At 34.2% G+C, this 25,858-nt stretch overlaps 1 protein-coding gene and 1 pseudogene across 6 annotated transcripts in view; both read left to right on the plus strand.

The window, feature by feature from the left end:
• SLC4A10 (solute carrier family 4 member 10) overlaps nt 1-25,858 on the plus strand; it is a 304,439-nt gene that overhangs the window by 188,552 nt on the left and 90,029 nt on the right. For 3 of the 6 annotated variants that reach the window (XM_044242201.1, XM_044242203.1, XM_044242204.1), the window contains 5 exons: nt 4,895-4,986; nt 5,959-6,048; nt 10,833-10,990; nt 14,674-14,761; nt 23,017-23,163. In XM_044242201.1, the coding sequence (XP_044098136.1) occupies nt 4,895-4,986; nt 5,959-6,048; nt 10,833-10,990; nt 14,674-14,761; nt 23,017-23,163 (575 nt within the window). The remainder of the gene's footprint in view (nt 1-4,894; nt 4,987-5,958; nt 6,049-10,832; nt 10,991-14,673; nt 14,762-23,016; nt 23,164-25,858) is intronic. The other 3 variants (XM_044242202.1, XM_044242205.1, XM_044242206.1) reach the window with 3 other exon arrangements.
• On the plus strand, nt 23,788-24,841 carry LOC122902073 (annotated as a pseudogene).

Below are 25,858 nucleotides of genomic sequence, written 5' to 3' on the forward strand. Positions count from 1 at the left end.
TGTTTAAATTTGTTGTTTCTTATATTACATTATTTTCAGGCATACTAATTTTTCTCCAAGTTTAATTATGTGCATACCTTTTATGTTTTTGAAATATAGCTCACCTAATCAACATTTTCTAAATACTTAGCCTTTCTTTCTTCATGTTTTCTACTCCCATGAATAAATGTATTGTTACACATGTATGTAACCTTGTCATTCATCTTTATATTTCTTTATTTTGCTCTGTCTTGTGTCTGTCTCTAACAGGCTCATCTCATCTCTGTACCTCCCTCATCTCCTACCCTTTGGGTACTCTAAATGCGTTGAAGGTTTCTGAGGTAGTGTAAATCAGCTTGGTCTCAAGGTTAATAGTAATGTACCTTTATGTCTTCATCCCAGTTTCCTTCAATACGCATGAGCTTCAGTGTATTAAACAGTAGCAAATAATGCTATACTTAAGCGATGTATTATTCTATTGATTTGAATTTGGCCAAATAGAAGTTAAAATCTGCTGTTTTACAATACTTAATGTACGTAATTTATTTAAAGAAGAAGAAAACTATAGGTAAGCGCTGAAAATTAGTTAATATGATACTTTACAGATATTTTGAGAATGTATTTTACAGTTGTGTTTCTATAATGAGATGCTTTAATATACTGACATTACTTAAAATAAAAAAAAGTATTTTGACATAATTTCATGTTCCTTCCCCACAACTTTATGAAGAGGGAAAAGGCTATGCCAGTCTCACAATGGACTTAATGAAAAATTTATGAAGTAACGAGTAGAATGACAGAACTTTCATTTTCTGATTATCAGTTACTTAAGTTTCTCTCAGTTTTCTCCTATGCTTGCCCCACATCTTTTATAATTTGCCCTGGAAAAAATCCATGGTCTATAATAACTTTTTTATCTAACTGATAGATGCTCCCTCATGAAAATCCAGAGGAAAAAAATGAATTCATAACTCAAAGGGAAATTAATTCAAACAGTTGCTAGTATGAATACTATATATTATGCACTTTGATTAATAAGACACATGACAAATATTAGAGTTTTGGGTTTAAGATGGTGAACGAGTTGAGTTTAAAAGCCTGGAAAAATAGGGGCATCTGGCTTGTTCATTTGGTAAAGCATGTGATACTTGTCCCTGGGGTCATAAGTTCAAGCCCCATGTTGGGTATAGAGCCCTCTTTAAAAAAATAAATAAATTTATAAAAGCCTGGAAAATTAAACATATGTAGGATGATGTTAGGTTTCTTAAATGTTTATATTTATACTCAGGATCATTTCCCAGTTAATACTAATGGTGTCCACTTTTCATTTGTTTTTGAATAATCTACTCTAAATATAATTAGGCTACTGAGTTAATAAATGTTACTTTCGCTCTTTCTTTTTTTTTTTGGATAGCCATATTCATGCCTCAAAATTATTTAGATATTATAATAACAGATGTGATTAAACATTGAAATGACATTTATTTATAGGATATATTAATATGGGTAGTGATCAATGGGTAAAATGAAGGTAATATAAAGAAATAAAGATATGTATGATCAAAAGCATTGTGGCATCATGATTCAAAAGAGTATCATAAAAATTAGCATTCATTAAACTTCCACACATATATGTGAGTGCTAAATCCTAACCTTATGCAATTTTGTCCTGGAGGGAAAAATATCCCAACAAATTCTTTGTTATTTTATTAGAAAACATACTCTCATTTTTGTTGAAAGTAAAATCCTATACCTGAAAATTGGCATTCTGAGAATTTTTATTGTTTTAAACATCAGAGAAAATAAGGGATGTGCTTTCAGAATCTATATTTATGATTCTTCTTTCATAATAGTATTTAAGTTAATAAAAGTCATTTTGAAATCCAAGCCCATCTCCTTCCTCTGAAAGGCAGTAATTTTTGGAATAAACTAAAGAGATCAGTGTTTACAAGGACAAAGACTATAGTCATAAAATTTATTTTAATTTATGGAATTTTTGGCCATCCAAAAGACTATACTTCATGATTTCAGTTATATACATATACTAATATATAGATAGATCTAGATATATAACAAATAGAATTTATGTCCCTTAAAGGTTTCTTTTTTTTTTCAAAATAACCCAAACGAAACTTGTCAGTTTAATTTTTAAATGATAATATCTATGTGTTTTTCTGCATCCTGCCAAGTTTTCAGATACTACCTTGAAGATATAAACTTTTAATGTCTATTGTTTCATTTTAACAAATTAATAAACATATCAAGAAATAAAACTTGGAGTTCCCTTTAAACTTTGCAGGACTCTTGATGTGATTAAGTATATTTATTACATTTACTACTTTATTTAACTGTTACCTCTGAAGTGTAAACATATCAAATTTGTGATTTATATTTCTAGCATAGGTTGGTGGTTTGAATGCCTTTTTCCTATATTCTATTCACACCTCTAGAATTTAGAACTTACAAGAAATTCCCTATCATCTCCAATATCTTCTGCTAGTTAAGTACTGTCCACTAGGTCCTTATTCATACCACTGAAAATAGTCATAGAGATACACTTCATATCTCTTTCTGATTATCACCTTTATGAGGTAATATTTTGTAAAATTTTCATCATTTGAGAACAAAAATAGAATAGAACAATAAATCTCAAAGTGTTAGTATTTATAAGAAGAAATACAAGTGCCAGTGTTTTAAAGATATCACATGAGATGATGGTAATTTATAAAATATTCTGCTTTTAAAGTATATATATGAAAACACAAGCTATCCAATTTATTCAGATTTTAAGTTATGGCATATTTTTTATCCAATTAAATCTCTTCAAAGTGGGTGATTTTGCATTGGGTTAACTCTCTTTTTGTATGTATTTGCTGATCGAATTAAATAATTGTCCCTCCATGCAGTTTTAGATCACATGAAATAAATTATTATAAGAAAGCCAATATATGTTTATCTCATTTTCCCATGCCTTGAATTTCACCTCTCAAGTATACGGAACATTCAGTAAATTTAGGTTTAAATATATCTAATGTTCTAATTCATGAAAATATGGTGAAATGATGTGAAACTGGTGATTGAAGACATCTGTTAGTAGCACAAATGCATTATGTAAAAGGTTTTTTTAAAATTACAGTTATTATTTTGAGAATGATAAATGAAATGGCTGCTAATGAACAGTTCACAGTCATAGCTGCACATGGCAGTTAGAAATGGGAGAATGCAAATAATTGATGCAGTTTACGTCTGTCATTTCTCTTAAGTTCATGTATCTCTTAGAATATGATATAATCAGAATTTCTGCACATGGCTGGAGGTAAATTTGTTTTAAAAACTCGTTTTTAATATGCTGGCTAATTGAACTTAATAAAAACAAAAATTAAAAAAACAATAAAAGTTCAATTTTAAAATTTTCACCAAATGTATTATTTTACTTTGTGTAGTGATAGCAGAGAAATACTGAAGTTTTTGGAAGAATCATAAGTTCATTATTTCTGGCAATATAGCAATTTTAAAACATAACAAAATTGTACGTATTAATGAATGACCCCTGCTTGAGAGGCTTAATCATTCCAAAAGCAAAATTACTGTTAATATTTGAAAGCAAATTATTAGATTTTAAGTCATCCTTGGTAATTTCTAGGTAACAAAGGGTAAGTGGGATATCAGGAAAGAATTCGAAGAAAAGGTTCTGTTCGTATATACACAAGTACTTTAGAGAAGGTTGGATAAGTAGAGATTCTAGTAGGTGGAGAAGATGAGACTAAGGGTGAACTTTGAATAAAATTGAAATTTAGGTAGGGTGCAGAGAAGAGGCAGGCAGAGAGAGGAGAGAGTATTCCTGTCGAAGGCTGAGGGGAATAGGAGCCGTTAAGTGGAGTCACTGAGTTATGGTCATAAATATAGTCAAGGCTTCAAAGCTGTGTTGCCATTACTCATTTCACAGCAAAAGTCGTAAGTGAGGGTGTGAGGAGGTTAGGGAAAAAGAAAGATGCAAGTGAAAGTAAGCAGAGCTTGTTAATTTTTACCATTTAATTGCTGAATATGGACAGATTTCAGATAAGCTGTGATTGAAAAAGATGTATTTCATGAATAGTGGAATTTAATTACCAATTGTCACATCCCCACCTCTACTGTCCATTTAACTAACATAAGCTTCCCTATAATGGGAAAAAAACTACAAAGTAATTAAGTTGCTGGTTAGTGTTAATGGAAAACTAACACAGTTCAAGTTTATTGGTCTTTTCTCATGTAGGGCAATATCAGTATACTTACATAATTGAATAGTAACAAAGATAAAATCATACTCACAGGGTCTGTACTGTGTAAGGGAAAGGTATTTCTAACTGCCCCTGTCATACAGAAATCTCTAGCTGTTTTCATCAAAGCATTTTTTTCTCATTGTTTTCTTCAGGTGGAATAGAAGTGATGGATATGCTGTGTATTCAGATATATCTGAATGAATAGAAAAATATTTGCCCTTTTAAAAAAATTACATTTTAAATTCTTCAGGTTGAGCTTAAATCATAGATGTCTATCTTGTTATTATATATATATATGTCATTTATATGTGTGTCATTAGTTATGGACAAATTTAGAACTCAATGATGTTTCAAAACCATGATTAGATTTAAATATTTTGTAGACAGTCTTCTTCATAGAGAATAACTGTTCAGCTATGGAGTTTTAACCTGAGAATTGGCTTTCTTTTTCTTGACTGAATTCTCCCATTTCTATCTGTAACAGACAAATAATAATATTTGTATTGATATAGATCTATTTATATTGACCCTTCATGCTTACCTCATAAACTCATTAAGAAACCTATGTTAGCCTAGATTAATTCATATTTCACTCAATCTGTCTAGAATTATATAAGTAATTGTTTGTATTCTGTAATAACAATTTCTTTTAGCAGGTCAGGTTGTTTCTCCTCAGTCTGCTCCAGCCTGTGTTGAAAATAAAAACGATGTGAGCAGAGAAAACAGCACTGTTGACTTTAGCAAGGTAAGCTTTTCTCTCTCATTTAATAAGCCACTGAGTTATTACTAGAAATTACTACTCATTTTAAGAGGCGTGGACACAACTTTTTGCATGCACTTTTTTTTTGTTTTTTAGCCAAAGCTTGATACTGTTATAGATGATGTTAGCATTCAAGTTCACATGTAATATTTTGCTTATTCACAAAACCAAATGTGTAAGTTTATATATAGAGTTCAGGTTTCAGCCACTTGGTGTAATGTTTCTCTTATAGAAAAAAAGGAGAGCTGGACTTCACAGAGAATTTAACAGAAGTTTATTGCTCAAAACTATTGCTGGTTATTTTTTTTCAAAATTGTTTTTCTCCTATTTGTGGAAAAACAAACCATATGATATAAACTTCACTGTGGTGATCGAGGAAGGCCTTAATGTAAGGAAACACTAGAACCTAGTAAGACTGAACAGAGGTTTGAATAAAAACATAGTAACAACTGGCTCTGTTGAGGGATACGTCTACAGAGAGACAATTCAAATGAAATCATTGACTTGAACATATTCTAAGAAAATAGAATACATGGGATTTGGGTTAGCAAATTCCCGACAGCGTTTCTGTGCTATTGTAGGCTATGGCAAACTAACACTTGACCAGGAAAAAGGAGTTTCCATATTGATGAAAAATAAAGAGGGTCAACGATTCTTTTTATCTGAGTGGCTGAAACAGTAATAACCCAGAGTGATTTTTTTTTTTCCCCTGAAAGTACTTAGCACTGGCAATGACTGTAACAGTGGGAGGAGGTGGGAATAAGAGTCAGAGTAGAAGTTGTCTGCATCTAGCTTCTGAAGATGAATGGCGATCAGCTCCTTGTTGCTGTTTCAGAATGCCTCTGCCAATGCCTAAACGGTCTAGGTCTAGTCATGTGCATGTTCTCCCTCTGGTGCCTGGTGGAGTCTCCATGGGAGCACGGTGTACCAGCTTAAGTCTGTTAATTATGCGTGCAGGGACTGGGAGGCCAACAAAAGGGGCATACTAGTCCCTGTGGGATGAAACAAAGGCATGAAAAAGGACCTCCACACCAGCAAGAGAGAGAGGTGAGGGCTTACTCGGGCTATCTTTCCACAGTGGTTCCAAGCTCATTTCACCATATGGAGGCATGTGATTCAAATATTAAGCCAGTTCAAATGTATTATTCCATCTCCGCTCCAAATAACATATCTTCTTTTTAAAGCATTACATCTTCATTCATCTGCAAGTTGAATAAAATTGTCACAAACTGCCATACATTTAATTTCTGAAATTCTTCATTTGAAACAATATCTTAACAGCAATGACATAAAAAGTTGCTTACTTATTTATGCAGGCACTAACAGTGTAACAGGGGCACATTTAACACTCTCAAAAACAATGATAATGTATCACATCCTTTGAAATAAACTACCTTTTAACTTTTTTAAAGGATATAACCCCTTGACACTGAATTTTACAACTCCATATCATTTTGCTTTTAGTTCTCTGACCTATCTTTGCAGCCTTCACAAATGCTTTTTCACATCTGAAATAAAATGGATACTGTCAATCGGAGAGAGTAGTCTTATCTTCAGGTCTCCCCCGCCCCCCAACAATTAGAACTACAGAAGAGAGAAAAATATATAATCTTTCCTTTAATCCTTGTCTTCCTTATTGCATTTCTAATCAGTGGTCCATTTCATCTTTTAACAGGCAAGTGAAATTTCTACAGCCCTCTGCTCAGTGCCAACCATCTCTATTCCTGTCTCTTGTCCATATCATGGCACATTGTAAAGAACATGGCTTTTGACAAAGAGCATCAGATCTTGAATCCTAACTCTAACATTTATAAGCAATCTGATCTTGGAGAAGTTCTCTGAAGTTCAGCTTTCTCATATGTAAACTAAGAACAATATTGCTTATTTCTAATTTTGCTGTAGAAACGAAAGGAGGTAATATAGAGAGCCTGGCAGAGTGCTGAGCATATAGCAGATCATCAATAAAAAGTGGTTTTTATTATTGTCATTGTTTTAATATTAGTTGAAATAGCATAAAAATAACTATTAGACCAAAAATTTAATATGTTTTGGTCTCCCCTGGATATCTGGTGCCTTGAATGGTGCTTGAAATGTACTTGTTGAATGAATCCTATGAGATTTAATGTAATTCAAGCCTTTAGTTCTGGAACTTTTTCCAAGTAATACTTCTTACCTTATAACCTGGGAGGGCAGAGTAATAGGGTTTGGAAAGAACAAATATGATCTATCATTACAGAAACAAATTTTAGTGCCTGATTTTACAGGTATATGAATTAAGCATTTTTAGCCCTGATGATTTCAGTTTGGTAGTGAATTTAATGAAAGTTCAGCTAGTCTCTAGGTTACTTTGGCTATGTTAATATTTAAGCTTTATTAGGTAGGTTGCAAAACCCAGTAGAATTTTGAGATGTTAAGGGGGAAAAAAGTCTTTATTCATTTTATGTGACTTAATACTGTATCCTAGGTACATTCAATCTACATGTTTTTAACCCTTCCAATGGATAAGCTCATCAAATTTATTAATTTGGAGAATGTTTTTGAATATAAGCTGAGGTTGTCATGTTTTTGCTTCCAAAAAGTGCTTTTAAAAAAGCAGATGTGTCAAAAGTCTATTGCTTTTTGTTTTTTAAACTGACATGTAGAAGATGGCTATTTTAGTGTTTCCCAGGATGTTGGTGGTGTTTATTTCAAATGACCCAAAGAGAACTTCACATTATTTTCTATGTAGAAGGAACTTCCTTCTGCATCTATCTTTAGTATGTGAAACATATTACAATAAATGGATTTTCAATTCCTTGAACTGTAGGAAACCTCAGAAATCTTCTCATTTAGGAAGTGAGAAAGCTGAATTCCAGAGAGAGTTAGAGAGCTGCTCAAGATCACTAGCGGTAGGGTCACAACACCATTTCTCCTCAGAGAATCGCTATTAATTTTCTTGTACTTTTATAATGGGCTTAAGACTTAAACTTTCTCCTTAAAGTCCCGTCACTGTTTCCTTCACATCTTAGCACATGGCTTGTCCAGACACTTCTTGTTCTGCCATGATCTTCTGTCCAACCTTGTTCCCTAGATATATACCTGTTTCTCACCTGCAGCTTAAGTACCAAATGCAGAATAAAACATCTTCCCCTTCTTAGCGTAAAGGTCTAAAGAGCCCAGAAGCATGGGTGTGAATCCATATTCATTAGAGTATATAACTTGATTACTTCGAGGTCCTATTCAGAGAACCAGAAAATTCTAGTTTCATTATGTTCATTCCAACTGTTTGACTCCACTTAAGGATTGCCTTAGAGATATAATTCAGCCTAGTTCTTCAGAGCAGTTTTAGGTATTTGTAATTTTATAAAAGGTTAAATTATGTTTCTTAAATATGATCTCTGTTATATTAAAAGGTAGCTAGATTGTCAGGGTTCTTCTGAATAATATAATAGCCCAAATACAAAAATATAAGGCTAATGCAAGAATAACAATATATAATTGCATAATATAATAATAAATTAGGTGATGTATTATATAATCTATCACTCCCAAATATATGACTATCCCAAGAGTAATATAATGTAATGAGTATAATATAATGGCTATTCCAGATATATATTATTTAGCTATAAATTATTACATTTTAAATCAAAATTTGCTAAACCTGAAATTATGCTTTTTCTAAATAACAGATAAAAATTGATGAATATTAGCTATTATGTAATGCAAAAAAATTCAAATGCTAGGATCATATATTTCCTTTTGTAAAATTGGACTATTTTAGCACACTATATAGTCCTTGATTTAATTAAATTGGATCTTAAGACATTTATTTGTATGATTGCCACCAGCCTGAGGCACAGACTTCAGTGACAGAGGCTTTGCCATTTGTCTAGCAATAAATGAGTTTATAGAAACTCATTTTGGGTAGAACTTAAATTTCTCAGTAAAGTTATAACAGATATTGCCAATATAATTCATATTTATCAACTACACATTTTCTTAAAAAGCTGTTTTCTCACTTTAAATTTTATTCCAGTGTATTAACATTGTATAATTGTTTTTTCCATCAAGAGAAAAAAACTTAGTTGTTTCCTTTCTAAGTCCCTAAAAGACCTATGAAGATATATTGTGCTTTTGTCAAAGGGCTAATAGTGTATAGGTAACCTTTTATTCCCTTCTTGAAAATTTATGCATTATTGTAAAATTGTAAAGCATTACTACTTTAAAGCATTTTCAATATGTGCATTTCTTCTAGCTACAAAAATGAAAATATGATAATAATTCCCCTGAAATTTAACCTTCTATTATTAAGGTAAATAAATACTTTGTATTTATAAATTAAGAAGTGATATTCCATTAAAGGAAAATATTTACCATGTAATATCCCAATGCATATGTTTTATGAGTTTACAAATTTATATTTGGAAATATATTTGTAGAATAAAAACTTTGGAATTTATAATATTTGTCATAATTTTTATAGGCAGTTTTGCTTTGTTAAATAATTTTTTTCTTTAAAATAGAACCTGGGTTCTATTTAATGTTTTTAGTGGAGTATTACAGATTATTTTTATATTCAATCCTTGTGATAAAATGTGTACTTCATATAACAGGATTTATGTTTCATGGCACCCTTATCTTACAGAAAAATTAAGTAGTTATAAACCTCTAAATAGCTATGCTGAGGTCTTGATTTCAGAAAGTAACATATTTAATGTAGTCATTACATTCTGGCTATGGACTTCCTAAGGTACTCATCCTTAAATTTTTTTCATGTTAAACTTCTTGGAAAAAATCTTCTCAAATCATTAAATTTGCAAAAGAAAAAAATCTTCTTAACCTCACCTGTGTTTGCCAGAGCTCTTTTCTCTTTCTCTTGGCTATCCCGACTTTGACCTTGGGCCCCCATTTCATTAACAGGAGAGCATAAAACCAATTACTAAGGCAGATAAACTCTTATTTTCCCTACAAACAGATACTCATAAAGAGCAGCTCAAATGAATTAGAAACAAGAAATAGGCCTTGTGAAATTGACTTTAGAGTCACTGCTTGGTTTTCACTGAGGACCTGTGCATAAAAATTGATTTTTACTCTTAAGATTGTTTTACAGTCATTTTCCAGAATTCACCTTTTAAGCATTTCTTCTTGTTAGTGATCACTTTTGTTTTGTGTGCATTCATTTCAATCACAGACATCTCATATCAGAAATTCAACTATGGTTCTTCAGCAACTTCAAATGTTAATAACTTTATTGTTTTTTTTACTCTTCTATATCTAAATTCTAATTTCTGATGAGAAATTGAAATTGAAGAATAATCAGGCCAAATATAGAGTGTAAAGGATATAGAAAAACTAGAGGAAAGTTGGAGACAAAAGTCATTATTTATGCTGTAAGGAGAAAAATGGTCACATTTCTTTTGAAATAGGCATATTTTGAGTATTAATTGAAATGTGCACAAAATTTAGATAATATAGTATAAATCTTCTAAATCTGTTGGTCAATACAGATTAAATTATGATTAAAGAATATTCATTTACTGGAATACATACGTTTTTCTCCCTGAAAATTTCAAGATTGCTGATGCAAAGAAGTGTCTTTTAAAAACATGAAATAGAGAAACTAGAGTATTCAGCTTATTTATGAGAACATAGAAAAATACAAGAGGAAAAAAGTTGCTATTTTTAAAGGGCAAATGAGATGTTAAACTATTTAAAAACTTTATTTACGTTATATTTATAAAAACTGCATTTATTTCACCTACGTTTATTGATGGATTACCGTGTATGAAGCGCTGTGCTAGGATATGATTTAGCTAATTTTGATTTATATTACTTTGTGATACTCTCAGGTTGATCTGCATTTTATGAAAAAGATTCCTCCAGGTGCTGAGGCTTCAAACATCCTAGTAGGGGAGTTGGAGTTCTTGGATCGAACTGTAGTTGCGTTTGTCAGGTTGTCTCCTGCTGTGTTGCTTCAAGGACTGGCTGAAGTCCCAATTCCGACGAGGTAAAAAGTATCAGAGCATCATCTGCATTTTTCTTTTTCTTTTTCTTTTTTTTTTTTTTTTGTTTTAAAGATTTTATTTATTTATCTGACAGACAGAGATCCCAAGTAGGCAGAGAGGCAGGCAGAGAGAGAGGCAGAAGCAGGCTCCCTACTGAGCAGAGAGCCCGATGCAGGGCTTGATCCCAGGACCCTGGCATCATGACCTGAGCTGAAGGCAGAGGCTTTAACCCACTAAGCCACTCAGGTGCCCCCATCTGCATTTTTCTTAAACAATTTTTTCTTTTAATAAATCCCCCCTCAAACCAAAACCAAACCAAACCAAACAAAATGGAAAAACAAGGAGTAAATATAATTTCCTTTGAAAGTTTTTTCTAGAAACTAATGTGTCATTCACAAAATCATTTCTTCTTGTTTGTGGAAGAGGAGAAAAAATATTTCAAAAATTACTCTGTTCTTTCCTCCCTCTTCTCAAACTCCAGTGTTTTCTTTCAGGCTTGCTCGTCAACTCTGAATACCCTGGTCTATATCACCACATAAGTCATTTCTTATAAAAACGGTAAAGTGTTAGGATTGCCTCAAAGATTGCATGAGACTGGAGGCTGGTCAGACTCAGAAAGGTAAAGGTTTTGAAGGCTTAGCTTGCGCTCGAATGAGTCAGCCTTCCGAGTACATGTGAGTGCCATCCTTAAGAGATGTCTATCTAATATACTGTGTATTTTCCATCTCAGGCACAGTATGCTTCCCATACCCAGAATCTGAAAATCACTGGTAACAGCATTGTGGTACTGTGGTTGAATTCAAATCAAAAGTACAAATTTAGGGGGCCCAGGTGGCTCAGTTGGTTGAGCAACTGCCTTCAGCTCAGGTCATGATCCTGGAGTCCGAGGATGAAGTCCCGCATTGGGAATCCCTGCTCAGCAGGGAGCCTGCTTCTCTCTCTGACCCTCCCCCCCTACATGCTCTCTCTCTTTCTCATTCTCTTTCTCAAATAAATAAATAAATAAATAATCTTAAAAAAAAAGTACAAATTTAATTTGATTACCTAAACTTATTTTCCATTTAACTACACATAAAAACTAACAACTTAGGGATAATACAAACCAAATTACATTGTTTATCACTTATCTCTATTTCATAGATAAAATATATGTCCATGGGCAAAATTGTGATGAAAAAGAAGACTCTTGACTTTAGCATATTATGTTCCTAGTAGTTCATCCAGGGGATCTTGCTTCCTTCCTTTTTCCCTCTATTAAATGGGATTTCTATATACAGACAGCCATTTGTATTCCCATAGCAGCACCTACTCCATTTCCCTCGTGATTGGTGCCCTTTCGTTGATGCTATGACTATTTCAGGACCTATTAGTATGCTTCCCCTTCCAAACACTGAATGCCTCTGCCAATTTAAAATGATGCAAAGTTCAGGTGCTATGGTACTGGGTTTGTAAAAACGTTTCCTCTTATGGACCTTTGGCCTTAACTAAAAACACAGATTATATCACTCTGTGCTTTGATTATGGACAAGATATTCCAAAAATATGGAACAGTTTCCCAGGAGAGGCCTCATTTCATTAGAGCTCAGCTGACTAATACTGGATTTGGTGTTCAAGTACCTATCCCTGGGTCTGCATGGGGGGCTCAGGTGCTTAAGCGACCAACTTTTGATTTCTGCTCAGGTTGTGATCTCAGGATTGTGAGACTGAGCCCTGTATGTCAGACTCCATGCTGGGTGTGTTACCTGCTTAAGATTCTCTCCCACCCTCCACTTGCACCCCAACCCCCCAAACACTCACACAAAGTACCTATTCCTGAATCTGTGACAGGAACAGATTTGAAGCAGGAGCCTGGTTACCACTCAGGTTATAGAACGAAGTGTCTGTTCATCCTGTTGGAGGGCTACTCAGAGTTCTGATATACGCCAGCTTTTATTAAAAAAGAGTGACGATGTCTTGAGCACATAAAAGTGGCATCTGACTATAATTAGACTGCATTTTCTTTATACAACTTGTGACCTGTTCAGAGTTTCTGGGAATTTGGGAATTGGATTTAAGATGTCAGACTTACTAATTGTAGAGGTAGTATTTTAGTAGTTTAAAATTCCTTTTCAGTCTTCCAAGCAGCGCATTCCCTTTCCACCATTTAGGAAGGTATCTGATGAAATTCTACATCAATGATGGCTCTGTATGACAAGGATAGCTCCTGTGTTTCAAAGGAAAGAAAAGAAAAATTCCCAAGAGTACAGAAAAGCCTTAATAGGGTTATATACCCTCACTTTGAAAACTGTCAAGATTTAGGTGACCTCATTTCATACTGACATAGTAAAATATGTGTAGAGAACAATGGAGGAGAAATTAGGGGCACAGGAGAGCCACCGTATAAGGAGAGATTAAAAAGACTAGACTATTTAGTTTGGAAAGGTGAAAAATGGAAGAAGATTAGTTAGACAAATAGAATAAAGCTAGCTGTCCGAGGTTCCTAATTATTCTCTCTTAGGGGGACAAAAGGGCACACCATGAATATAATAGCAACACAGTAAAAATGTCAGAAAATAAATTTTTAGGACTTTATAAATAGCCCATGGAGTAGAAACCTGAAAAATGGCAAGATGTACATAGGTTACAAAATTTCTTGAAAGTATTACAGTTGATAAAGCCCCTGCCACCACATTATAAGCTATTCCTGTTTTAAATTTATAATGGGCATTTCGGTGTAGTAGAAATTGACTTGAAATCAGGTACAGCTGACAAAAAATTAATGCCAGACTTTCTAAGACTGTGTAATATACGCTTTACATAAAAACATGCACAATTGCTAAAGTTTGTAACTAAATGAAGGGTAAGGTTATAGTATATGTTTCCTTAAAGCTTATGAAACTATGAGTCTTCACATTTAAGAGCATAAACCATTCAACAAATTAATACCACTGAATTGTATTGCAGAATATATGGCATTTAAAATTTTTCACGATTTCACTGTAGCATTGACCTTTTCAGAGACAAGACAATTACCGGTCCTCCAAAGTTAAAGCATGTACTGATTTCTTCAAAATCTCCAGTTGTGCTGATGACTTTACTAGGCTTTCAGTCTAATTTAGGTGGAATACTGCAATGCAGCCTGTATTTTAATTCCCCCATAATCAGAATTAGTAGATCATTAACTCCCTATCTTTTCTTACTAACTGATCTTTGATTCTTGACAATATTTTTTTCAATTTAATGTAGATGTTACATATATCTACTGTTTTTATTATGTGTTCTTGTTTTGTTTATAATATTATATTACCTTTTTCTTCCTTACCTCATTCTATAATTTGCATATTAGTGAGTTCTTCCTTGTAATTCAGAAAGGTTTAATCATACTTTACTTTTCTCACCTTCTTCCTCTAAGGATTATAGAATCCTTAAAATTTTCACTACCTACTATGTAGGCTCTACAGGTAATTAAATGGGAAAACACTGAGTTCAAAATAACCATGGATTTCCCTTGCTCAAGGACCTTAAGAATAAAAGTCAATCATTATAAAAATGCTTTAAAATAGTAATAAACTGTGAAAAAATATGTATTTTATACTGAAGTCCTCATCTTAAACAATTCTTTTGCGCTGAGTCATTCTGTAACTACTGGAGTTGTTTTTTGTATTTCTACCATGAAACTTTTTGTATTTTTTCTTCTTAATTACAGATTTTTGTTCATTCTTCTGGGACCCCTGGGAAAGGGTCAACAGTACCATGAGATTGGCAGATCAATTGCAACCCTAATGACAGATGAGGTATTTATTCAAGTTCATTGGGAACATTTTCCCCTACTAGGTACACTTAACTTTTGGAGTTCCTGTATTCATGACTATCTGTTGTGAATCAGATTTCTCTCTATGGAACCCCCATCCTTCTATGCTTCCACTATAAAATTTCCTTTGGAAAAATTTGTTTGAAAGGGGTAACAAATTCACACACATGAGTATAATGCTTTAAAACCTTGTATTCTAAAGAAAATGATTTAGTGACACTTAGAATGTATTTATTAATATTCTCCTATAGAGTATGTGCTGCTTAAGTGAGCCCCATTTTTAATATCATTAGAAATCTTGTTTTTGGCAAAATAATTTTAGGACCTGAAAAAACAATGGTAGTTTATCTGAATAGTACATATGACACCAAAAGCTGTGCAATATCTATCAACTCTCTTTACAGTTGCCTGAATGTTCTTAACCTGAGAGTCTTTGAACCATTAGAGGAGCTATAGATGAACTTCAAGGGACCTGTGATCTCTTTGATACAGCACACAAATTCTTCTATGTAAAAAAATTGTATGTAATTTTTTTGGACTGGAAAAAGCTTTTATCAGCTTCTCAAAGAGGTGTATGATCATAAAAATAAAAACATAAAAATAACATATAACTGATTTCCTGTATTCCCCAGTACCTTATGGAAATCTGTTGTTAAAGAGTGGATGTAAAAGATCACAGAAGGGTCATATATTCAAAATTCAGTAGAAAATAACAAACAGGTTATACGTTTTTTAGAATCTCATCTAAATAATTTAATGTATTTATTGAAATACTTTGTCTTTGGATACTTGAAAATCTGCAAAAAGAGTGGATTACTATTGTATATAACTTTTCCTAAGTTTATGAAATCTGAAAAATTTGAACTTGTCTTGGTGATATAAATTCTATTATATCTGTCCAAATTACATTTTATGGTTTTGTATGGATCTATTATTGTATTTACACATAGGAAATCAAAAGCTAGAAGAAAAACACATTTTTCATCAATTTGAGAAAGAATCAACTTAATGAGTGTTTTCATTTCCTATGGCTGCCATAGAAACTTACCACAAAGTGGGTGATTAAAACAAGCGTAATTTATTTTCTTACATTTTGGAGGACCGGAAGTGTGATGTCAGGGTGTCAATGGGAGAGCCACATTCTCTCTGAAGGCTCTAGGGACGAATGTTTCCTTGTCTCTCTAGCTTCTAGTGGCTCCTGGGGTTTCTTGACTTGTGGTGGCAAAATTCTAATCCCTACCTCCATCTCTGCATGGTCTTCTTCCTTGTGCCTCTGTGTGTCTCCTCCCTTTCTGTCTCATATAAAGATACTCGTCATTGGGTACAGGGCCCACCCTAATCTAGGATGATTTTATCTTGAGATCCTTACCTTCATTACACCTGCAAAGACCCTTATTCCAAATAAGGTCACATTCTAAGGTTCAGGTGGCCATGTTTTGAGAGGTCCCTACTCAGTTCTCCACAGTATCACATTATTGAGGAAGAAAACAGAGAAATTGGAAAAGGGCTTCACGAGGACCACAAACCTGCTCTAGTAGAATTCTCTTGAGAATACACTCATGGTATCTTTGCTTTTAGTGTTTCCATATTGCTTAATATTTTGCAGTTATTACAGTTTTGCAAAATATATGACACCGTGATTTACAGTCCACAATTTAAGTGTTGTCACTTTTATGCACGTATATTTCACGTTATGTTATGTTTCTGTATCTACCACATTAGGAAATAAGATATTTCTGGGGGGATGGGGTATAGTATATGGTGAGAGGGGCATGCTGCATCATGGGAGGTTCACATATACTTATGGCATCTCTCTTCCTAATTCTTCTCTTTCTCAATTAGAAGTCAAGATTTTCTTAACAGAAAGATGTCAGTTCCAAAGTTTTTTTGACTAATCAAGTGGCCACGGAACAACAGGGAAGCATTGATGTTTTTTAAATTCTAGATTTAGAGCGAGAGCAGAGAAAGGATTTCCATCTATTTCCTTGACTAATAAGAACTACCCAATTTGAGAGCAAGCATTAGCCATCTAAACGCAGGCTCAAACATAAATTTCTTCAACTTGAAAGTTTAGAGGTTCGTTTTGGGGCGATTTGTAAGTCTCTGTGAGCAGCGGGATAGAGAAGCATAAATAGCCAGAAAGTTATTCCAGAAAATGAGAGCAATTGGTTATAATAATAGACCCATTGAGTATATTAAAAAAAAAAAAAGTTTAATTGCTTTTAAAAGAGAAAGAAATTTTTTTTTGTTCAAAACCCAAGTAGAGAAATTGTTCTGCTTATCTAATTGCTTTGAAGACAATGAATACTTAATTCATTAAGAGTAAAATGCAATATATTGATTCATAGAGTTTAGTTAAGAAAGTGATGAATCAGACTATGCTATCAAACTGTAAATTTTATGTTATCAGTTACCACTTACTCATTTTTGTTCCCTGATTTTGTTAGGTGCTCAAATATTTGTTGACTGAACTCTGGTGGTTTTTCTCCTCTCCATCCTAGAAATTTCTTGTAGGTGGTCAGTCTGTCTTTTCCTTTGTATCTTTAGACTTAGCATAGTGTCTGGTCATGACAGAGTTTAATCTTTCTTTTTTTTTAATGAATTAATGACTAAATGTGCTAGTCATTTTAGAAATACCTCACATTGGGCTACCTGGGTGGCTCAGTGGGTTGGGCCTCTGCCTGCAGCTCAGGTCATGATCTCAGGGTCCTGGGATTGAGTCCCGCATCAGGCTCTCTGCTAAGCGGGGGTCCTGCTCCTTCCTCTCTCTCTCTACTTGTGATCTCTCTCTGTCAAATAAATAAAATCTTAAAAAAAAAAAAAGAAATACCTCACATTGAATCAATTCGGTTAACTATTTTCTTCCTTTCTGTTAAGCGTTGCTAGCAATAAATCATATGATTTTGCTTATTGGCACTACTGCCAATGTATTTATCCCTTAACATTCTTAAACATTATTAAGCAAGCCAAATCACTTTTGTTTATATAAATAGTATGCTGATATTTTTCATAATAGAACTTAAAACTGAGAATTTAAAAAAATATGTATTTATATAATTCATTTAAAAATAATAAAATAAGTATATATTAACATAAATGGCAGTTTTATGAAAACAAAAGGAATATGAAAACAAAAAAATTACTAAGAATGGCATTGTTTTTTTTCTTCTTGTTCTAGAATTTTTTGCCAAGAATTTTCTCTCTTACCCAGATTTCGAGTCAACACTGACTCTTTCTGTTCAATCAGAAAACATGCCCAAATATAGTAATTATTTAGGAAGTACATATTCAATAAATGTCCAGGTTTTCCCCAACCTTATAAGAAAATCCCTCACGGCTTCACAAAGCATCTACCATTGAAGAACTGTTGACTGAATGTGAATTTCAAAAGCTTTGAAGGAGTAGAATCTTCCTGGACCTGGTTATTTTAGCTTCATACATCTCAGTGTATTAAAGCCCAATTTTTGTCACTACCACTCTACTCAAACTGCTTTCAATAAGGTCCCTGTTTATAGAATATGCTATTCTGTGTTCAGCACTCATGTCTCTTAATCTTCTATTGGCATCTCACATTATTGAACATCTCTTCTTTATTTTTTTTTCCATGAAGAGCAACTAAAATTAATTGTGTGCTTTGTTTTGAAACTAAAACCTTGACATGTATATTATTGCTTACCCCAAGGTAATAGTCTTTTATTTTATGTTCAGTGAGTTTTATACTTTTTCTCTCATATATCAGGTTTTTTTAATATAAGTTTTTAATATACCTGGAATTGCTTTTCATGTGGGAGGTGGGTAAAGATCCAGTTTCATTTTTATTAAATAATCACTTGGCTTGCCACCATTTACTAGCTAGTCCATCATTTATTCAATTGTTAGCAATGAGTGCTTTTCAAAAAACCAAACAAAAAACCCTACCCATCTCTGTGTCATCACTATTTTAATTACAGTATCTTTACTCTAATAAGCCTTGGTCTCTAGTAGGACAAATTACTCCTTCACTTTGTTCTTTATTAATTCATTCAATAAATATTTATTGAATTTGAACTATTCATCAGGTACTCTTGCAGTTCTGGGATTCTATCAGTGAACAAAATAGACAAAAGCTTTTTCTTTCATTGAGCTAATAGTCTAGTGATAAGATGTACTAACACATAAGTAAGTAAAGTATATGGTATGTGGTCATAAATGCTATGGAGGAAACTACCAAAGCAGGGAAGGGAGTTCGGGGTGGAATGGGGAGAGTTGTAAGTTAAAATCAGGAACCTAAAAGAGGAGAGGGAGCAAGCTATTCAAATATCTGAAGAAGGAGCTTCCCAAGCAAAAGGATAAACAAGGGAAAATGCTTTCAGACAGGAGATGCAAGGAATATCTGGGGAGCAGCAAAAAGGACAAAAAGGCTGGGCAGGAGGGAGAAAGGGAGAGGGCAGTAGGCAATGAGGTCTAAGAGACAGTGTAGGGTACAGTGTAGTCTGTGTAGGGTATTTGTACATCATATAAGGACTTTGATTTGGAAAGCAAATGGAAGGTTTAGAGTAGAGAAATGACAATTTATCTCACATCTTAAAAGTATCACTTGGCTTGTGGAAGAACAAGGGGGAAAAGCAGAGACACCACTTAAGAAGGATTGCAAGCAATGGTGAAGAGGGAGACATCAAGGCAATTCCACTTAAAATCCCATTGGTACTTACTGAGGAGCTTGATAAGCTTATTCTAAGAAATACATGGAAGAACAAAGGTCCAAAAATAGTAAAAGCAGGCTTGAAGGAAACAAATACATTTACTGAGGTTTCCTCCTAATTCATTGCTGGTTTTTTTCTCAGTCTCCTTTTCTGGATCCTTCTCACCTACTGCATTGATGAGAACTTTGTTTCTTAATTATCCACTCTGGTTCCTACATTATCAGTTTCTCCCTCCCTACTGTATCATTTCTATCATCTTACAAAAGATGATCTGGAATCTCCTGTCTTTTAAAAAGAAGAGAAAGGAAGGGAGGAAGAGAGGCAGGGATGGAGGAAAAAAATGGGTGGATGGATGGAAGGAAGGAAGGATGGGAAGGAGGAAGAAGGAATTAAAGAAGTGACAGTTCCTAGTTGTGCAATGGAAATTAAAACTATGGAGGCACCTGGGTGACTCAGTTGGTTAAGCACCTGCCTTCAGCTCAGGTCATGATCCCAGGGTCCAGGAATTGAGCTTTGTGTCCTGCTCAGTGAGGATTCTGCTTCTTCCTCTCCTTCTGTCCCTCCTCCTGACTTGTGCGCTTTCTCACTCTCAATCTGTCTCTCTCCCTCTCAAATGAAAAAATAAAATATTTTTTAAAAATTAAAAAAAAATAAAGCCATGGTCACTGGTCTTATGAAGTCATCCTTGATTCCTGTATTATCTTTCACACTCAAATCTGGTCTATCAGTAAATATTCCTGGCTCCGCTTACACAATATATCTGGAATCCTACTACTTTTGACTTTCTGAACTGTTATTGCCTGGCTCTTACTCTTTTCATCTGTCCCTGCCACCATTGTTACTCTATTATTGCAATAAACTCCTACTTGTTCTCTCTGCCCTTCCCTATTTCATTCTGTTCTCAATACACAGCTAGAGCTACTCTTCTGCTCAGGGCCCTTAATGGCCTCTTATAATTCTTATGGTGATCTACCAAATCCTACAGGATGACTTTCTGCCCCTCTGACCTTTCCTCTCAGACCTCATTTCCTGTTGTTCTCCCTCTAGCTTACTTCTCCCCAGGATCTGGCCTCCTAGCTATTTCTCAAATACGATGCATGCTCTCACCTGAGACTTTGCATGGCTATCCCCTCTGCCTGAAGAGCTCTTGCTTCCAATACCTTGTTTTTTTGCTGAAATGTCTCACTGAGGCCTTCCTTAATCACCCTATTTAAAATTACAGCATCCCCCTAGTCATACCCTTATTCCTCTTTCCTGCTTCATTTTTCTGCATAGAACTTAACACCCTCTGACAAAATATATATTCATTATATTGCCTGTTTTCTCTCTCTCCCCTCCCACTAGAATGAAAGCTCATGAGGGATGGACTTTTGTTGATTTTACTCACTGCTGTATCCTTAGCATATGAATAGTTTGATAAATATAAATGAATGCTCAGAGCTCATGTTTTAGCAGGGAAAATAAGCATTAAACAATGAATTATGTAATTAACAATTAATTACAATAAATAATTGTAATGAAAACTATTAAGAAAAAGAAGAAGGTGTTAGGAGGTGTTTGAGAGGCTTTCAGGGAAGGCTTCTCTTAAAAGTCAAATGAAGAAAAAGAAATTGAAAAAAAAAAGAAAAAGAAAAGAAAAGACAAATGAATGTTGATATCAGAACGTTAGGCTCGCTACATAAAGAAAAGGGAGAGGAGCTGTTTAAAGTAAATGAGTTATTGGGGAAAGTGATGATAGGAAATCAATAGTAAACAATGTTTTTAATTTAAAATCAAACAAGTTGTGGTATCTATATCTCTGAGGAATTTTAAGATAATAGGAAATCAGCTGTCTTGGATGAATTTGGACATTCATTTATCTAAAACAGGTATGAGATTGTACGATCCCTTGAAGCAATTTTTAAATTAAGAGATCAACTCAATAAAGATTTCAAGAAAGTTGCTACTAGCAGGGAAAGAGTCAAGTAGCTAAACTCTCCTTGGGATTAAAAACATTTGTAATTCTTTCATGTCCAGATTAGGTCTCATGGCCATATAAAACTCTTTAGAAGGTAGATATCCTGAGCTATTAATTCTGTGTTGTGGTAGGGAAATCAGTATTGTCAATATTTAACAAAATATATCTTTCCCCAAATACAACTAAACCATTAACTGTATCTTTGGTGTCTTCATTTTATCTTAAGCAATGACTGTATATTTATCACACCAATGATCTTCTGTGAAAAGTTCTTGTCTGGAAAGTAAGGAGAAAGCCTTTGAAAATAATCATTACCTCTTCTGCTGAAGAAGTTTAGATTAAGCATCAAACCGAAAACTTAAACAAATGGTAGATAAAATATCTGAAAGTATATATATCTACTTTCAAAAGTAGATAAAAGAAAGCACAATTTCCCTGGAAATTTTGGAGTATGTGGTCACTGTACTATGTAGCTCAGCATAAAGAATAATTTACTAGCTCCAAGCTTGAAATATTTGTTCCATTTCATATTATATGAAATATGAAAAGTATCAGAAATATTTATATTATGTTTGGTATAGATAAATTTTTCCAATTTATATTTATTTTTACTTTCTTCATTTGTTATGTTAAGTATATCTGTCCTCGGTGTGTTGGTCAGAAGAGATTCCGCTACGCTGCAGGAATAACCACCTCCAACCTCAGTGGTTTAAAACAATGAGGATTTCCTTCATGCTCTGCGTTTGTCATGGGTTGGCAGCGGGGCTCTGCTCATCATGGTCCCTCAGGCACCCAGGCCCATAAATGCTCCATCTCGACTTGCTTTTTCTCAGTCACTATGGCACACAAAAGGCAATGTGTTAACTTACACACTGATTATCATTACCTCGACTTGAAAGTGACATATGTATACCTGAATCGGACACACCTAACCCCAGTATCGAAGAAGGCAAAGAGTGAAATCTTCCCCTGTGTCAGGGAGATCTCCAGTGTCCATCATAGCCTAAGGGACTACCACAGTGTGCATGTGTGTATGCGTGAATGGAACTCATCTTGAATGGAAATATGCTCGCTGCACTCTATAGAGATGATATATACCCAGAGGCTACTAATTTATAACTTTATCATTATTAAAAAATTAAAACAAAATAAACCTTTTTAATTGGTTTATATGTTCCAGCATATAACTATTGCTAAAATTTTTAATATAGTCTATAGATCTTATCTCTATTTTTAAGCAGGGGCTTCTTTCTAAAAGTTTTGTTTACCCACACATAAATAACCTCTGGCAAACTTGAATCCTTAATTCTAGTTTCATGAGCTTCCTTTCTTACTCCTTTCCCTTTCTCTTACTCTTGTCTCCAGAAATTTCAACATTCATTCTACATTCTAAGAAAAATATATATCTATGTGCATTCATAGAATAAACTAAATTATAATCGTTTTTACATTAAAAATTTCTTTAGTTACAGCTGCCTATTTCTTTAAATTGTGATAATCATATGTAAGATGACTGGGAAATGAAAACACTGAATGCCTTAAGATTTTATAATTACTTTTTTATCTTTTATTTATTGTTTTTATCTTTTCCTCCTATAGGTATTTCATGATGTTGCTTACAAAGCTAGAGATCGCAATGACTTGGTATCAGGAATCGATGAATTTTTGGATCAGGTTACTGTTCTCCCTCCTGGAGAATGGGATCCAAGCATTCGTATAGAGCCTCCCAAAAATGTTCCTTCCCAGGTATGTTTATTTGAAAATACTCTTACAAATCCCTTCATTTTGTTGTCTTTTAAATACATGAACTGGAACAGTATAACTCACTCAAAAGATTCGAAATGACTTGAATGATAACCTCTGTGATGTTGTGATTTATAATAACAAATATATATTTGGCATTAATTCCCCTTTTTGGCACAGAGTCCTAAACACCTTGAAATTCCCTAAGCGAGGCAAGCCACAAAGGTGTCTTTTGTTATGTTAATGAGGTGACTTTTAGAACTCGCCAAGGGATGGGGGTTGGTGTCCAGCAGAGCCAATCATGTATTAGAGGGGTGGAATTTTCAGTTCCACCCTCTCACCTCCAGTGACTGAAGGTCACTTCTTGTGGCTATCCAACACACCTCCCTGAGAAATTTGGTATATTGATGATATGCCACTGACTTGAATGGTCCCATATGCCTGGGAAGATTTTAAATCTACTTTAAAACATATTATACTAGAGGAAAATTAAAATTTTAATAAAAATATTAAGTATGGCTTGAGAAAAATCCCATTGCCATCTTTCCATGTTTTGATATAGTTCTTTGAAATTGGCAAGTATTAAGAAAATTCAGCCTTTTGCCCAGATGTAGGGCTTCTGCCACTATGGCTTCTCGTGGGGTTATTGGCATTTTCCTCCTCTCCACTCTTCCCTTCTCGTGTCTGGAGCTCAGCGTGGGATCCCTGATCTAAGAATTAAAGATCTAATTTTGCTCTATGTCCAGATTTTCTTGCTGCTGCTCTTCTTACTTTAATTATTTCTGTGACTACCTCATGGCTTAATTCATTTAAATCTTTCCAAGTGTATCTGACAGAAGAAGAAGAGAAGAATGAGAAAAGGCAAAAACTTGTCAGAGAAAAAGAAGCAGCACAGGGTAAAAAGGCCAGTAGATACATAGAGAATGTTCTAAGACCCCATCAGGAAATGAAATTGAGAAAACTGAAAGAGTGCTTTTATCAGATGATGGGTGAAACCTTGAAGTTAAGCAATGGTCATAAAATTGGGGGTGATGAAGATTTGGTGCTTGAAAATGAATAAGGCATTTTTTGAAGCATCAAAGAGAGAAGGAACAGAGACTCAATTTGCCTAATCCTTTATTTATTTACTTATTTATTTATTTGAGAGTGAGCAAGCAAGAGACAGGGAGAGAGTGTGCCTGCATGAGCAAGGGGAGAGGGGCAAAGGGAGGAGGAGAGAGAGGATCTTAAGTGGGCTCCATGCCCGTCCCCAAGCCCATTGTAGGGCTGGATCTCACGACCCTGAGATCATAACCAAAGCAGAAATCAACATCTGGTTACTTAACTGACTAAGCCACCCAGGTGCTCCAACCAAAGTTTCACCATCTGCTGAAGAGCCCGCATAGAAGGAGCTTCTTGACCTACCTGAAGAATCTCCTGAAACAGCTGAATAAGTAGTTCTTGCCCTCCAGCATCCAAGTAGGTCCTGAGAAGAAAGTTTGTTTAGTCTTACAGTTCACAGGTCTTATTTGACTGGATGATGAAAATCAGGTACCACACATCCCTATACAACCTTTTTACTTCCTTTCCCAGAGAGTCCCTGGATATGGAGGAAGCCTGGTCCCTGCAGGATATAGGAATAACTGTGAATACTATACTCAATGTGAAAGAGAAGGAGCAGAGCAACTTAATTAATAAATGAGAACTACCTATACTACATAAAATCAGTTTTGCCATGACCTTACAGAACACTAAAGGATTTACATTAAAGTCATGCAATACCTTGATTGAGCTCAAGGCAATAAACTCTCTAAAGTTGATATCCATGGGAAAGTATGGACATTACAAGATTGGAAAAGGATTATTCTCTGCATGTAATGGTTTTTGGAATGTGCCATCTTATAATGTACCAGATGAAAACTAGATAAAAAGTGTACAGTAAGGCACTCAATAATTTCTATTTTTCTTAGCTGACATCATTTATCACTAAGTTGAAACACAAAGTCATATGACCTTGTTTTCTTCCTCTTCAGTCCAACTTGCCACATTGAACATTTCACTACTCAAACTCTTCAAAGTCTACCAAATAGAAATGTTTATTCTGCTGTATTTCTAGAAATTAAACTTTAAAGTCATTCCAAAGCTCTTTAATGCTTTAAAGTTCTTTTCAATATTCCATAAGGTGTTAGTATCCAAAATATATAAAGAACTTATAAAACCCAATACCTAAGACCCAATAATCCAATTAAAAGTGGGCAGAAGACGTGAACAGACATTTCTCCAAAGAAGACATCCAGATGCTCAACAGACACATAAAAAGATACTCAACTTAACTCATCGTCAGGGAAATGCAAATCCAAACACAATGAGGTATCTCATCTTACAACTGTCAGAATGGCTAAAATCAAAAATAAGAAATAACAGAGGTTGGCAAGGGTGTGGAGAAAAATGACCCCTTATACTGTTGGTGGGAATGCAAACTGGTGTAGCCGCTGTGGGAAATAATATGGAGGTTTCTCAAAAAGTTAAAGTACAACCATCCTTTGGTTCAGTGGTCATGCTACTGTGTATTTATCCAAAGAATACAAGAACACTAATTCAAACTGATACATGTACCCCTATGTTTATAGTAGCATTGTTTAAATAGCCAAGATATGGAAGCAGCCTTAAGTGTTCATCAATTGATGAATGGATAGAGAAGTCACACACACACACACAC

This window comes from Neovison vison, chromosome 3 (genome assembly GCF_020171115.1).
Source record: "Neovison vison isolate M4711 chromosome 3, ASM_NN_V1, whole genome shotgun sequence".
NCBI classification, from domain to species: Eukaryota; Metazoa; Chordata; class Mammalia; order Carnivora; family Mustelidae; genus Neogale; species Neogale vison.